The 15440-nt window shown below is 41.3% G+C and overlaps 1 protein-coding gene across 7 annotated transcripts in view; it reads right to left on the reverse strand.

The window, feature by feature from the left end:
• Positions 1-1464: 1464 nt before the first annotated feature.
• Positions 1465-15440, reverse strand: part of CPEB3 (cytoplasmic polyadenylation element binding protein 3) — a 180239-nt gene continuing 166263 nt past the window's right edge. For all 7 annotated transcript variants that reach the window (XM_079793468.1, XM_079793471.1, XM_079793470.1 and 4 more), the window contains exon 10: positions 1465-5495. In XM_079793468.1, the coding sequence (XP_079649594.1) occupies positions 5268-5495 (228 nt within the window). In that variant the 3' untranslated portion in view covers positions 1465-5267. The remainder of the gene's footprint in view (positions 5496-15440) is intronic.

A 15440-nucleotide genomic window follows, 5' to 3' on the forward strand; every position in this document is an offset into this window, starting at 1 on the left:
TACTTTATACCCCAACAGAACTAGATCCAGAAAAGAAAAAAGAGCAGAAGTTATCCTGTATTAGCACCCGAGTTTTCTACTGGTGGCGATTACCTTCACCGTCATACAAATTTAAACATCCCCAAATCATACATCCACTTCTTGACCCATTTTGGGGTATAAAGTCAACAGCATTAATTATAAAATACTCTGTGGTAAAATGGAACACTATTGCAGCTGAGATAGAGAAGTTTGGTTATTATTTAAAAAAAAAAAGAAACAGAAAATGTTAGCTGACATACCATACAAACGGGTGAAAAAGCAACAATCCATACAAATAAGCCAGTTTTAACAAAAAGATACTTTTTTGTTTTTTCACTAATCTGTGACTAATCTTTCACTCAAACCTTGCAAGTAGAGATGTCACAATACTCAAAATATTTAGGTAGGAGCCTTACCCAGTTAAATACCATTTTGTTGCTAATACAATAGATAAAATTAAAACTAGCAGTTATTTGCTAATTGCATCAATGCAATACATTCTGCATTAGCCCATGCCTCACTAACAAGCTATAAAACACAAGATATAAGCAGAAATCTAAGCATAATCTTTATACCACTAAGCAAGAATTTTCCAATTTCGTTTCTTCTGTTCCTAATCACTTATTTGTGAGTTAATGTAAAATTCCAACCAGTAATACCCAATTTGAGTTAAAATTTTACATCACGACTTGATCTAATCTATATATTATTTACAAAACTGAATACAGAGAGCATACCCAAAAGCCAACGCTGGACACCCGTTTCTCCGAGCCATTGACAACCTCGCCTCCCTGGCAGCGGGGCCAGAAGAGGCCATCAAGGACTAGTAGAAACACACCATCGATCTAGAGCAAGTCATTGGATGTTCTGTTTACGCAACACCAGTTCTGCAGTTGTATGTTGTTTTTGGTTGTCTTAATTTTAGGTGCCATTACCACGGCACGCTGCCTTAACAGCACAGCTTCGAGGTGAGGTGGGTGTTGGAAAAGAAGCAGGAGGGCAGACAGATCATGCTCAGAGGGTTGCCAGATGTGTGGCCACAATGAGGGACAATTAGGGACAAACGAGGGGCACCATAGCAGGGAGCAGGTGGGAGGTGAAGGAAGATGAAGTCTGAGACTGTCCACGACCATGGCTGACGGCTGAGAGTGCGGAACTGGGGAGACCCTGCAATCCGTGTCTAACTCCCCAGAAGGCGGTGTCCTCTCAGCAACTTCCTTTGACTCTCAGACGTCACCACAGTGAATGAATGGAAAAGGTGTGGCCTGGGCGAAAGGCACCATCTCACTCACACATGGACAGCAGCTGGGGGCAGATTCACACACACACACACACACACACACACACACACACACACACACACAAACATAATGAAGAGTCAGAGGGGAAAGCAATGAGTCATTCTGTTGACCTGGCCAGGTGTCAGCCTGGTGGTGTCTCACGAGGGTGACCATGATCAGGGCCACAGATGTGGCTGCACCTGGTGTTGTATAAATCCACTGTGACATCCCTAGAGAACTGTACTGTGACATCCCTAATCTTACACTAAACCACTGTAACAAAGGAAAAGGCTTGTCAAAATCTCACATGTTCTGCTCATTCTGTCATTTTATTACCCAATTATTCATTACATTTTCCAATCACTTTACATAACCAACCGTTTTCATTGTTGTCACACTATTGTAAACCACATCAGCAAGTTAATACATAAAGCTTTGCATTTCAAAAAACTAGACACTTTAGTAACAATATTACAAAGGTTTTAGCTTCAAAAATAACTGAAAATGAAAAAAATAAACTTTTAAAGAATTAGCATCATAAAATTAATTTATTCCAAGTAAAAATACAAAATAATATTATGACATTGACCAGATATGAAAGTCCCTCCCAGAAACAACTCTATTAATGATTGAGAAAGCACTCCTTAAAGAAAATACGAAATAAAATGAAAAATATGTAAATATGTTTAATTTTTTTCTTAGCAAAAAATCTCTCTAAAAATAACAATGAAAATTTGTCTCAGTACAAAGGCTACATTACTATTGAAAAAATACCAGCATGAAGAAAAGGTACATATTTGACAGTAGAAAAATGATTTCAGTGAATCACAATGTCTAAAGTTTGCAATGAAAATAAATCTGCAATAAAGATTTATGCCTTTTTTCTTTTCTTTTTTTTTCTATTTTTTATACAAACAGTACAAACAGTATTGCACATAACAACAAATAGTCGAGGTTAGGTTATAGCCTTCAAAAAATCGACTAGTTCAAGTGTCACATCAAGGAAAGGCCACAACAGGACCTGTGATACCCAGGGGCTTCCCAGTCAAGTTGCAGGTCAGAACACCTCTGTGTTTTAAAAAATAATTTTTTTGAAGGACCCTCTCTTTTAATATAACATTAACAACTTGGGGGAGGAGGGGCACATTTATTTACAAAACAAAAGGGAACATGTTATAATTTAATAAACTAAAAAAGTTCTCTTTAAAAAAATACAAACAGAAGAATTCTTTCACAATCCTGGCCAGTCGTGCACAATCAACGCTTGATTATAAATATACAAATTAAGGGAAAGTAGTTTCCACCATCTATTCACAACTTTCAGCACCAAATGGAGTTTATTTTTTGTAACCTATTCTTCATGACAACGTTTTCTCGCTTTCACGTTAAGCTTTATGCTGTACCATCTTCCAGCGTTTTTGTTGTTGTTGTTGTTGTTTTTAATCTCAGTGTTATTTTAGTACATGAAAGAGGGGTGCTTCTTCAAAAAGTTTTGCTTCTTTCATATAATTAGGTAGATTTCTGTAGGTTAGATATGATCTTTAATATTATAGTTATAAAGCTCTAACTTCTTCATTTTCAAAAAACACAAATAAGCATGAAAAAAATAAAGTTACCCATCTGTTAAATCATTTTTCTTGCAGAATTAAATTAATATATATTTTTCTGAATAAACTTACTTAGAAAATATCATTTTCTCTCCTATATTTCAAAATTGAGGTATTGCAAAAGATCATGTCAGTCAGAAAGCATGCCTTTTTCCTTAAAAACAAACAAACAAACAAAATCTTCAGCCAACTTTTGAAAACTGTCTAGAATACAAAAAGTAGTAGTGCATAACAAAATTTCTTGTACAGATGAAAAAAAAAAACCAAAAACAAAAAACCACAAACATAGAAAACAAACAAACAGAAAACCACAGCTGGGCTGGAAAAAAGCAATTCTTACCAAAAAGCCCAGAGGTAACCTCAAAAGGGGAGAATTTCTAATAAGCATTTTTAATCCAGTAAAAAACTATTTTGTTTTTCCTTTTTGGAAACAAACTATAGTTTGAGAGCTGGTAATTGCAATGAAACACTGGAGAAACAAAACAGAACGGGACGAAAACAAGCAATATTAACTCAAGACAGTACAAGGACATCACAGCACGTAAAACACAGCGATTTAAACCTAGTCTGCAGTGTCATATCCAGTCAGATTGTCCCCAGATTTCCAAAACATAGGAAGAAGATTAAAAAAAAAAATTCTACATAGTCTCACAATCATCGTGTGTGTTTATATATTACTATCTGCAGCCCAAGAGTGAATGCTAAAAAAATGTCCACGGTAGTATTAGCAGGTCTTAATTCTATTCAAGCTTTACAGGATAAATCCAGGGAATTAAGTAGTGAATTTCTCACCCAGACAACCAACCCCACCCAGGCCATCGTTTCCTTGTACAGACATTTCTTTAGCATCACCATCACGCAACTTTCTTAAAGTGTGCCTAGTTTGTCAATCTGACAACTTATCTCTATATACTGTATATATTCCTAGTGTTTGTAAGCTAAGATGAGCTCTTTGGTTTTCTGGACAAGGTCTGAAGCTATGTAAAATGGTGCAAGCACTAGGAGATTGGAACTAAGAGCTCATGTGTTAGTTAAGAGTATACCAGTGGTGAACTGTCAAGTTCATTAACGTCTGACACAGAGGCTTTAAACAGTTAAGTTTGATCACAGTTAGACATAATCACTTTACTATATAAAATAAATTGCACAATATATAACAGAGCACCGCAAAGTACTTCATCTACCATCCACGAATTTGCTTTAAGAATATCCTACACCTAGGTTGTATATTGGTTGTAATATAGGTCATTCTGTTATGGGATCTTCCTAATTTCAGAAGCATTCCATTTATTGAGGCATGCCTTCCTCCAGTCAATTACCAATTCTTTGAATGAAAAAAATCTTGTGTTTTTTTTGTTTTGTTTAAAAAAATCAGTATTTTATAGCTTATATAGATTCTTAATTTGTGCATTGTGGGAAGGTTTCATACTAGACATTGGATATAAAATTTATTGCATGCAGCAACCTGATTAAGTAAACATGCAGTCGGAAATAGTGACCTTCCGTTGAAGCCTCCTGAAGTCTCTTCTGGTCTCCTTTCGGCAGCGGGTTCTATCCCTAAATCACAGAAGTGTGTTGTTGGGTTTTTTTTTTCATTGATACCTTAGCCTGAATAGAGTATTATGGTATTAATAATACCATTTTAATAGCAGCAAAAGCTATTGCAGCATAAATTTACGTAACACTAAGAGATCTAACTGAAATCCTCAGCAAAACAAAAAAAAAATCAAACGTGAAGGAAAAAATAAAGATTCAGCTTATGAGGTATCCTTACATGTCAAGATAGAGAGCAACTAAAGGCTTATTTTCATTAAGGGTTACCCTTACTCTAAATGACCCCAACTAGCGATTGCTGAATTGTTGTGAAGTTTTTGCTACATCTGCCACCTACTCACGAGTATTACCTTTGGTAAGTCTTCTCCTAGGGGCAACTCTCTAAGTTTCTGAAAATAAGTGCATGCTCCAGTTCAAAAACAATCGGAACAACAACAACAACACAACAGCAACAAACAAAAAAGTCACAGACATCAACCTGATGGCCGCTGAGGAGAATGGCAGTCTACGTTACTGTCACGAGGGACAAGTCAGGTGTAAGAAATGAAAGTACCAAGCAGACAAAGGTGTGAATCAAAGTGCAAATCAAGTACCGTTATACACTCTGCAATTTTGCATTATACTGGACATTGAGTTCAGTAATATGACTGTAAATAATAATAATAATAATAAAAAGACCCATTTCTTCTTTAAAAATCGAGAACGAATGCACAGATTTCCAGAACACTGTAAGCCCTGAGGCAGTGCCCTCTCGTTTCCCTCCTCGTCATCTGCTCCAGTACTTGTGGCCAGGTCTGCCCTGGGCTCAGCTCCAGCGGAACGGGACGTGGCGAGGGCGGTCGCCTCCCTCCTTCACCAGCGGTTTGTGGAACTCCCGCCCGGCGCGGGAGTGGATGCTGGCCCAGCAGTACTCGCAGTAATACTGCAGGCAGGTGACGTTGGCACAGAAGAACGGGGCAAACTTCCCCCCGCAGCGTGTGCCCTGGCACTCATCACACATCTGGTCGTCCAGCACGTACGGCTTCACTTCCACCTGCACCCAGAGAGGAGAGACAGGAAAGAGGGTTAGCAAGGCTTCCCCCCTGGGCCTCCTTTCCAGACTCTACGGGTAGAGCTACCGAGGCGTCTCAGTCCCATGCCACTTGGAACTCAACTGGCCTCGGGCTGCAGCTGAGAGCATGGGCTTTGGGATCTGCTCCTTTGTTTACTGGTTGTGTGGTTGTAGGCAAATTCTCACCCCTCTGTGCTTCTGTGTGCTCTTCCTGAACCCTGTAAAGTGGGTGTAACATTTACACACACACACACACACACACACACACACACACACTTCGTGGTCTCTCTGTAAGAGGGGTGTAACAGTGTCTACCTCCAAGGGTCCTGGTGAGGATTCTAAGGCAGCACCTGAGCTGAACCCTGAAGGCCAGGCAGCACCAGACAATGCGGGACAAGGAAGAGCATTTCGGGGAGAGGAACCAGCCAGGACAGGGCCCAGAGCAGGTGAGTGCAGGGCGTGTCCTTGGGGAATGGTCTGGCGGGAGCCAGGCCAGGGGGTGGGGGTTCGGGGGTTCGGGGGACCGGGAGATAGACGGGCCAGGCGGCTGAAGGGTGTTATGCCCCGAGGCCCTGGGCTTTGTGCTTTAAGGACGTGGCTAACATCCCACCCAACCGTCTCCTGTCTTTTAGTTTTTCTTTCTTAAGATAAAATGAACCATTTTACAGTGAACAATCCAGTGGCATTTCATGTTGCACAACCACTGCCTCTGTCTAGTCCCAAAACACTTCCATCGCCTGAAGGAAACCCTATACCCACTCAGCAACCACGCACCCCACCTCTCCCCGGCTACAGCCAGTCTGCTTGCTGCCTAAGGGTTTGCCAGTTCTGGATATTTCCTATAAATGGAATCACACAATAATTGACCTTTTGGATCTGGCTCCTTTCACGTTCAATGTTTTGAGGTGCATCCCTGCAGCAGAATTTCACTCCTTTTTATGACTGACTGATATTCCGTTACACGTGCGTGTATCTATCACATTCGGTTTATCCACTCACTCACTGGTGGACATTTGGGTTGTTTCCACCTTTTGGCTGCTGGGAATGGTGCTGCTATGAACGTATGGACATATGTTTGTTTGAATCCCTGTTTTCAATTCTTTTGAGTATATACCTAGGAGTAGAATTGCTGGGACACACAGCAATTCTATGTCTAACTTTTTGAAGAACTGCCGAATTGTTTTCCACAGAGGCTGCACCCCTTTATATTCCCACCAGCAATGTACCCGGGTTCCGATTTCCCTACATATTCACCAACACTTGCTGTTTTCTCTGTGATTACTGCTGTCCTAGTAGGTGTGGTTTTCATTTCCATGTCTCTACTGGCTAATGACTGTGAGCAGCTTTTACCGGTCATTTGTATATCTTCCTTTTATTTTTTCTACCCCCATTTATCCCCTCTATGTATACCTTTTTTGGAGAAAGATCTATGTATTTCAAGTCCTTTGCCCATTTTTTAATTGGATTATCTTTTTGATGTTGAGCTGTAATCGTTCTTTATATACTAGTATGCTAGACACTAGACTTTTATCAACACAAAATTTGCAGATATTTTCTCCGACTTTGTAGGTTATATTTTACTTTCTTGATAATGCCTTTTGATGCACAAAAGTTTTTAATACTGACGAAATCCAATTTATTTTTTTCTTTTGTCACTCCTCCTTCTGATGTCACTGCCAAATCCAAGGTCATGAAGATTTACCCTTATGTTTCTTGTGAGAATTTCATGGTTTTAGCTCCTATATTTAGGTTGAGTGATTTTGTATATAGTGTAAGGAAGGGGTCTACTTTATTCTTTGGCATGTGGCTATCCAGTTGCCCCAGTACCATTCCTTAAAGAGACTATTCTTTACCCATTGAATGGTCTTGGCAATCTTGTCAAAAATCAATTAGAGGCCCAGCCTTAACTATTCCTTCCTCCTTTGGACTTAATACTGCACACAGCTCATCGGGCATTTCCTGTCTCTAGTCCTGCCATGGCCAGTATCTCTCTTTAGGTGCAAGCACAGTCCTGGAGCGAGACAGGGCAGTGGCAGACCCGGGAAGAACTCGGTCTGTGGAGACCATGGACTCCTGGGGAAGGGAGCCAGCTTATCAGTGCATCTCACCTGGCCTCAGCTCCTGCATGGAAGGCCTGGAAGGAGCCAGAACCTCGGCCTGACCCCTTTGTACCCTGAGGCTGGACCACAGTGGAGGCAGGGCAGACAGGAACTGGGCGGAGCCCGCTTTCCCCTCCATCCATGAACGTGTGTGTGTGTGTGTGTGTGTGTGTGTGTGTGTGTGTGTGTGTGTGTGAGTGATTGCTTGCTTCTACCACCAGCTAGATGCCAGTGCTCAGAGTGTTCCCGCAACAGACCTGAGCCCCCAGCAAGCCTAGAAAAGGGGATCCAGCAGTCAGAGACTGATCTGAAGGAAGAGAATTCACACTCAGCGAAAGAGGAGTGCTGGGGAGAAAGACAATAGCCACTTCAGCGTATCCAGCCACGGAAAGGGCACTTAAGGAGATTCAAGTCTAGCACAAGGAGACTTTCTGGTAATACTAAAAAAATACCAGGACTTGACTTGGGGTGTGAACACAATACAATATACAGATGATGTATTATAGGATGGTACGCCCGAAATCTATATAATTTTATTAACCAATGTCACCCCAATAAATTCAATTTTAAAAAAAAGGTTACTTTTGTTTAAGTATAAAAACAGTGGTTATGTGGGTTTTATTCCCTCGGGGTTTTTCTTTTTTAAAAGTGTAAATTAAATTTTTTGTCAAAGTCATAAAAACTATTTTAAAGTGAACAATCCAGGGGTGTTTGACATATTCACAGTGTTGTGTAACCACCACTTCTATCTAGTTCCAGCACATTTTCATCACTACAAAAGGAAACCCTGATCTCCCAGCTTTGTTTTTTAAAGAACTCTTTCTAAGCGATAATATGAATTACTTAACGGGGTTATTTCAGGATGAAATGGTATGATGTCTGAGTGAGGGTGGGGAGAGTGAGCAGAGGTACAGATGAACAAGGTTGGTCACAAGTTGATAATTATTGAAACTGGATGACAGAAACACTGCCTATTGATAACTTGCAATTGGAAGCTGGGATTCATTATACTCCCCTCTATACTTTTGAATGTATCCAAACGTTTTTATTATTAAGAAGCTAAAATATGTAAAGTGTGCCTTTCTCACTAATTAAGTTATCAGATGAAATGAAGACAGGATAGTCCCTCTTGGGATCCAGTTTAGTGGCATAAAAGAGCAAGTGAGGAAATATTTCAAAGGTCGGCGGGGGGGGGGGGGGGGGGAGGGGACGAGGCAGAAATATAATTTAGAAAAGTAAAAAATGAGAGAAAAGTTAAGAAATTTTAGAATAGATCCAGGAGAACCTAATCTATAAGTTCCAGAAGGAGAAGAAGAAATGAGGAAAGGTACAAGTCCTGGACTACATGTAAAAAACACCAGCAGGTCCACTCCGGACTGGATGAAAAAGAAGCATACCACCAGCACATCCCGAGAGATCCCTGAACTCTGAAGGGACAGAGAAAACGCTACATGCTTCCAAGTGAAAGAGCTGGTTACGGTCTCCTGCAAAGCAAAGGAACAACCAGGCCTCACGTTTCTAATCTGCACCTCTGGGAGGTGGAGCACCAAGGAATACTATCTATTAGGCTGAGAGAAAGACAGGACCCAAAGATCCTGTATCTGGTCAAGATATCATTTCCCTAAGAAGACTGGTGAGAAAATGAGTAGCTTTACGATATCCTAGGAATGAAAACGAAGAAAATATTCTATTCACATTTGTAACAAAAATTATGTTACTCAGAATAAATTAGTCCATAAAGACACTGGACCTACATGAAGAAATATTTAAATGTTAAAAAAGAAAAGAAAAGAATCTTAAAAACAAAACAAAAACCCAACTAGGTCTATATGTACATCTTAAGGGCAAAGTAGTCCTTTTTAATAAGGACTAGAATCCTAGAAGCTCCAGAAGAAAATAAATATATTAAACTATGTAAAAATAAAATACATTTATAAATGGCAAAACATACTTTGAGAAAAGTCAATAGGCAAATGATGGATTTGGGAAAAAATTACAGATTATTATTTATATTATACTAGAGGCCTGGTGCACGAATTCATGCACAGGTGGGGTCTGGCCAGCCCACCCCAATAGGAGCCGATTGGGCAGGGCTGGCAGGGGGGAGAGGGGCCATGAGCGGTTGGCCAGCCGGCCCTGCCCCCTGGTCGAACTCCAGATTGAGGGGACAATTTGCATATTAGCCTTTTATTATATAGGAGGGTAAAGAACTCTTAAAAACTGGCAAGAAAAAGACATACAACACAGTGGAAAAATGGGTAGAGAATAAATAATTCATGTAAGAATTCAAAAGCAATCCACATGAAAAGATTTTCACATTCGTGAGTAGGAAAAAGAAAATTAATATCACTTTGTTCTCCTTAGACTGGCAAACATTTAAAAGAGGTAATAACTACTTATCATTCTTCGATAGAAATGTAACTTGCTATAACATTTTAAAAAAGCAAACTAGTGCTTGGCCTGTGTGGCTCAGTTGGTTGGAGCATCGTCCCATACAGAGAAGGTGGTGGTTCCATTCCAGTCAACGCACATACCCAGGTTGTGGGTTCGATCCCCGGTTTGCGGGGGGGGGGGGGGGAGGGGGGGGCGAGCGGGGAGGCAGCTGATTGATGTTTCTTTCCCTTCATCTCTCTAAAATCAATTTTTAAAAAACTCAAATTATTAAAATTAAAAATACATATACTCTTTGACCCTATAATCCCACTGTTGGTGGTTGTTAATGCTGTAAACTTAACCACCACATGTAAAGTATATTTACTGAGGAATTGCTCATAGTGGCAAATAACTAAAACAAAGGAACTGTCCCCCTATAGGGAAATGGTTGAATAAAATGTGGCACATCTACCCCATGGAATATCATGAAAAAGACTGAATGTGTGCTCCCCCCGTTGATTTGAAAAGGGTGGACAAACTGGAGAAAGAGAGCAAGGGAAGAGGTATAACTGATTAGGGACAGATGGAAAGGCTTGCTCAGAGGTCAGGGAGGCCATTTCGTATCATCTAGAGCAGTGGTTCTCAACCTTCCTAATGCCACGACCCTTTAATACAGTTTCTCATGTTGTGGTGACCCCCAACCATAAAATTATTTTCGTTGCTACTTCATAACTGTAATTTATGAATCGTAATGTAAATATCTGTGTTTTCCGATGGTCTTAGGCTCTACAGCTAGCAGGGTTGCCTAAGTCCATCGGAAAACACAGATATTTACATTATGATTCATTAACAGTAGCAAAATTACAGTTATGAAGTAGCAACGAAAATAATTTTATGGTTGGGGGTCACCACAACATGAGGAACTGTATTAAAGGGTCACGGCATTAGAAAGGTTGAGAACCACTGATCTAGAGCAACATGCTTCCTGGAAGTATAATTTCATTTGGTGTGCTCAAAGCTTTTAAATATAATGTGCTTCTAATCTTCATGACACGTGTACATCCAGCCTATAAGCCACAGTGACCTTGTTACCATTCCCACCAAACACGGCGCCCTTCACTGGCAGGCAACACTAAGAACGTTCAAACGTGAAGTTTTAGTTTTTCAACTGACGATGAGCTGGAATCCTGCTGTTTAATTTCCTAGGCATCTGTCAGCAACGTGAAGATAGCTTTTCCTTAGCAACGAAGTGATCCACAACCTTCCAGATTTAGCAAATTCACAGTTATTAATTTTAGAAGCTATCTGGGATTTAAAAACACATAGGGAAAAGGGTTTGGATGCCACTTTCCTTTTACCTTTCAAGGGATGGTGGGCCTTACCGAGTTTCCTGTTTTCAGGGGCTAGGGGCAAAAGATTTAAAGACCACCCTGTGCCTCTCCCACGGTTCAGAATGTGCTTGTGTGTCCCAATGCTGATGCCGCGGCCGTATGTTTACAGAGCACAGAAGATCTGGGCGTGTCTGTGTGGCCTTAAGAACAACTTTTTTTCGTGCCGCCTGACAGTATCCTGCGCAATCCATACATCCACCCTTTCCGTCCACAGAAGTGGGGCTGGAGGTGAAGATGTAAATCAGCCCCAAACCAATTTCTAGTAGCAGAACAGTGCATCGTGTGGAGAACAAAGGACAGAACAATCATTAATAACTGTGACCTGTTCCAGAGAGAGAGAAGCATCTAACGACTGTCAAACCTCAGAGGGAAGGCAGGGAGGGGGGTTTGGGGGATGGGAAAAGATCAACCAAAGGACTTGTATGCATGCATACAAGCATAATCAATGGACACAGACACTAGGCGGGTGAGGGCATGTGCTGGGGGTGGGGTGGCCGGGGAGAGGTCAAGAGAGGAAAAAGGAGAGATATGTAATACTTTAAACAATAAAGAATTAAAACACAAACAAACAAAAAAACCCTGTGAAAGGCAGCCCAGCCGGCGTGGCTCCGTGGTTGAGCCTCGACCTATGAACCAGGATGTTGAAGTTCGATTCCTGGTCAAGGCCCATGCCCAGGTTGCGGGCTCGACCCCCAGTGCGGGGCATGTGGGAGGCAGCCAATTGGTGATTCTCCCTCATCATTGATGTTTCTCTCTCTCTCTCTCCTTCTCTCTTCCTCTCTGAAATCAATAAAACTATATTTAAAACAAAACAAAAATATTGGCCATGGCACCTCCCCCCACACACACCTCTACCAGAGTATAGAAGGGCAGAGTGCCCTGACTGTACCCCTTAACTGGCTACATCACAATCTTCAGGCCTCAGTTTCCCCTTCCCTATGAGAGATGTGGACCAGCTCTTTCAAATAAGAACAGGCACTCAACAAGAAATGGCCAGTTGACTGACAGCCCCTGACTTCTGCGGTTAAAGAACCTGAGTGTCCTGCTGAGAAAACGACGTAAAAGGGGTAATGGTCTTCTTTCCCACTAGTTACCTTATAAACAGCCTCTACAGTCAAATGTGAGCAGTAAAGAACATTTAATCACTCTACAGAGCTTTCATATTAAAAATAATCACAATTCTGGACCTTGAGAACATTATGCTAAGTGAAATAAGTCAGTCAGAAAAAGCTAAGAACCGTATGATTTCACTCATATGTGGGACTGAAACTCGTGGACACAAACAGCTGTGTGGTGATTGCCAGAGGGGAGGGGCTAGGGGGTGAAGGGGGCCTAATATAAGGTGATGGAAGAAGATTTGACTTTGGGTGGTGGGCACACGGTGCAATATACAGATCTTATAACATAGAAACCCACACCTGAAACCTGTATGATCATATTAACCATTCACCCCAGTACATTTAATAAAGTAAATAAGTTTTTAAAAAGTTAGTGAAAAGAAAATCACAATTCCAAGAGAGAAGACATAAAAAGAGAGAACAGGACAGAAGTCAGAGGTCAAGACGAGGAAGTTGAGACAGGACAAAAAGTTTCTATGCCATGTAGAGAGGAGGAATCTCTCTCTTGCTTTCTTTAGCTGACCCGAACTCCATTTAAACAACTATTTATAGCCAAAGGCTCTGAGACGCCAGCCAGTGCTTCAAAATAAGCTCAGGTAGGATTAGTTCCGACAATACCTGAACTCGCTTCTTCTCAAAGGATCCAGTCCAACACAGCCATAGCTACAGCGGGAAGCTTTCAAGCCAGACCAAGGCAGGGCCAGGAACAGCAGCTAAACAGAGGCTGGGTCATGGGGCCCCCCGACTAAGGCCAGAGCAGGCATTGTCTGGGAACAGGTCATCAGAACCCTCCCTCCCTTTGCTATTGAGTCATCTTATGTATTCCAGCTGTGGCCAGGGACAGTGTGGTATGATCCATACTTCTGTCAGTATGGTTACTGGGTCATATTAATCTTCACACAGGCTAAAAATACAAAGACTCTGATAGTTTTTAGCTAAAATTCAGGTCTAGAAGAAGTTTGAAAAAAAAGATAAAATGTGTGAAGTGCTTGAAGTACTTGCAAAGAAAGGTGCAATGGATAACATCTTATTAAATAAAAAATGGATTACGCCCAGCCGGTGTGGCTCAGTGGTTGAGCGTTAACCTATGTATGAACCAGGAGGTCATGGTTCGATTCCCTATCAGGGAACATGCCCAGGTTGCAGGCTCGATCCCCAGTGGGGAGGGGGAGGGTGCAGGAGGCAACCAGTCAATGATTCTCTCTCATCATTGACGTTTCTATCTCCCTCTCCCTTCCTCTCTGAAATCAATAAAACTATATATTTAAAATAAAGAAATCAATAAAAATGGATTCTTCTAAAGAGTATGCTATTAAATATGACATGCTATAGCTTAGCTGTCACATGTATCAGAAAGCCCCACCTTAGCTAACTGACAGTCAGTCCCTCTGGTCCTCTGAATTAAGCTAAAACAGAGGCACGAAAACATTATTTGTCAATGGTATACTGATTTTCAACCTATTTTCTCTTTCATATAGAGACTGATATGTTAGAAAGATACAACAGCTAATCTCAAGTAATCAAAATACAGAAAAAAAAAAGGTAAATACCACAGGGACTATCAACCACACCGTCCATGCCCCACCACTACCATGAATGCACAGCTGCTGTTTCCCCGCCCCGCCCCACCCCTTTGCGGATAGAAAACATGCGCCCAGCACTCCCAGCGCTGGGAATTTATACAAAAGGATGGAAATCAAGATCTCGGAGTGGTATCTGCACTATCAGGCTCACTGCAGCGCTGTTCACAATAGCCAAGGTGTGGAAGCAACCGAATGTCCATGACAGATAAATGGATAAAGCAAACGTGGTCTATACACACAGTGGAATGTTACTCGGCCTTAAAAAAAGAAGGAAATTCTATCACATGTGACAACATGGATGAACAACCTTAAGGACATTCTGCTAAGTGAAATAAGCCAGTCACAGGAGGACACCTGCATGGTTCTATCTATAGGAGGCATCTACACCAGTCAGCCACAGAAAGCAGAAAGCAGACTGGCGGCTGCCAGGGCCTGGGGCAGGGGTAGTGGGGAGCTGCTGGGCAAAGGGTATAAATTCCAGTGATGCACAACATGCTTATCGTTAATAGTGTGCTGCACCCTTAAACATCTGTTAAGAGGAGAGCGTTCAAGGGGTTTTTCACCACAATGAAAAACAAAAAAAGAAAATATATGGTGGGTGTGGCATACTTAATAAACAGGGACTGAGGAAGGGGGAAAATCAACTGCTTATGAAACTTCTGAATTTGAGCACGAAACAAAGAAAAGAAGCTGAAAACAGTATTTTCTCAACTGGGCCCCCTAAAACATTATTCCGAGAGATGGTGAATTTTAGAAGAGTTCATGATCAAAAGAATCTGTGAAAGATTGCACAGTGTCTCCTTGGACCTTCGCCGTGAAGATTAGCATATAAAAGATTCTAAGAACTCCTAGAATAAAGCAGCCTAGTTACGTTGCTTCAAGAAAGCATTTCCAAACTCATTTGACTCAGAAAAAAGGTTTTTCTGCAAAACAGATATTAAAATCCCAAGGGACTCATGCTTTCTGAAGAGCGACTTAGGAAATGGTGGTTTAGGGGAACTAATTTTAGGGATGGAACCCTGCCTACTCAGAGCTCCCTCCTCCTATTTCAAAAACTCAATCAACCCACTTTCCCCCTATCTTGCCTGAAATATTTAACTCCTTTTATCATGAAAAAAAAATGCCAATTAAACTAATAAGCTTCTTCCAGAAGAGCTCGAATATTAGGCATTTGTGATTTCATGGAATTTACTTTTATCGGTGCCACTGCACACTGGCAGAGTGCTTTAGAGGTTGCAAAAGCACTGTCATTAACACGTACACACATCCTTCCTTCAAGCCATTTCATCAGTGGTATAGTCACTGGCTGGATGTGGTCTAGTATCTTTCGACTAGGAACAAGGTCTCTCTGGGCTGAGTTGGC

Source organism: Cnephaeus nilssonii, assembly GCF_951640355.1.
Source record: "Cnephaeus nilssonii genome assembly, chromosome: 16".
In the NCBI taxonomy this organism is placed as follows: domain Eukaryota; kingdom Metazoa; phylum Chordata; class Mammalia; order Chiroptera; family Vespertilionidae; genus Cnephaeus; species Cnephaeus nilssonii.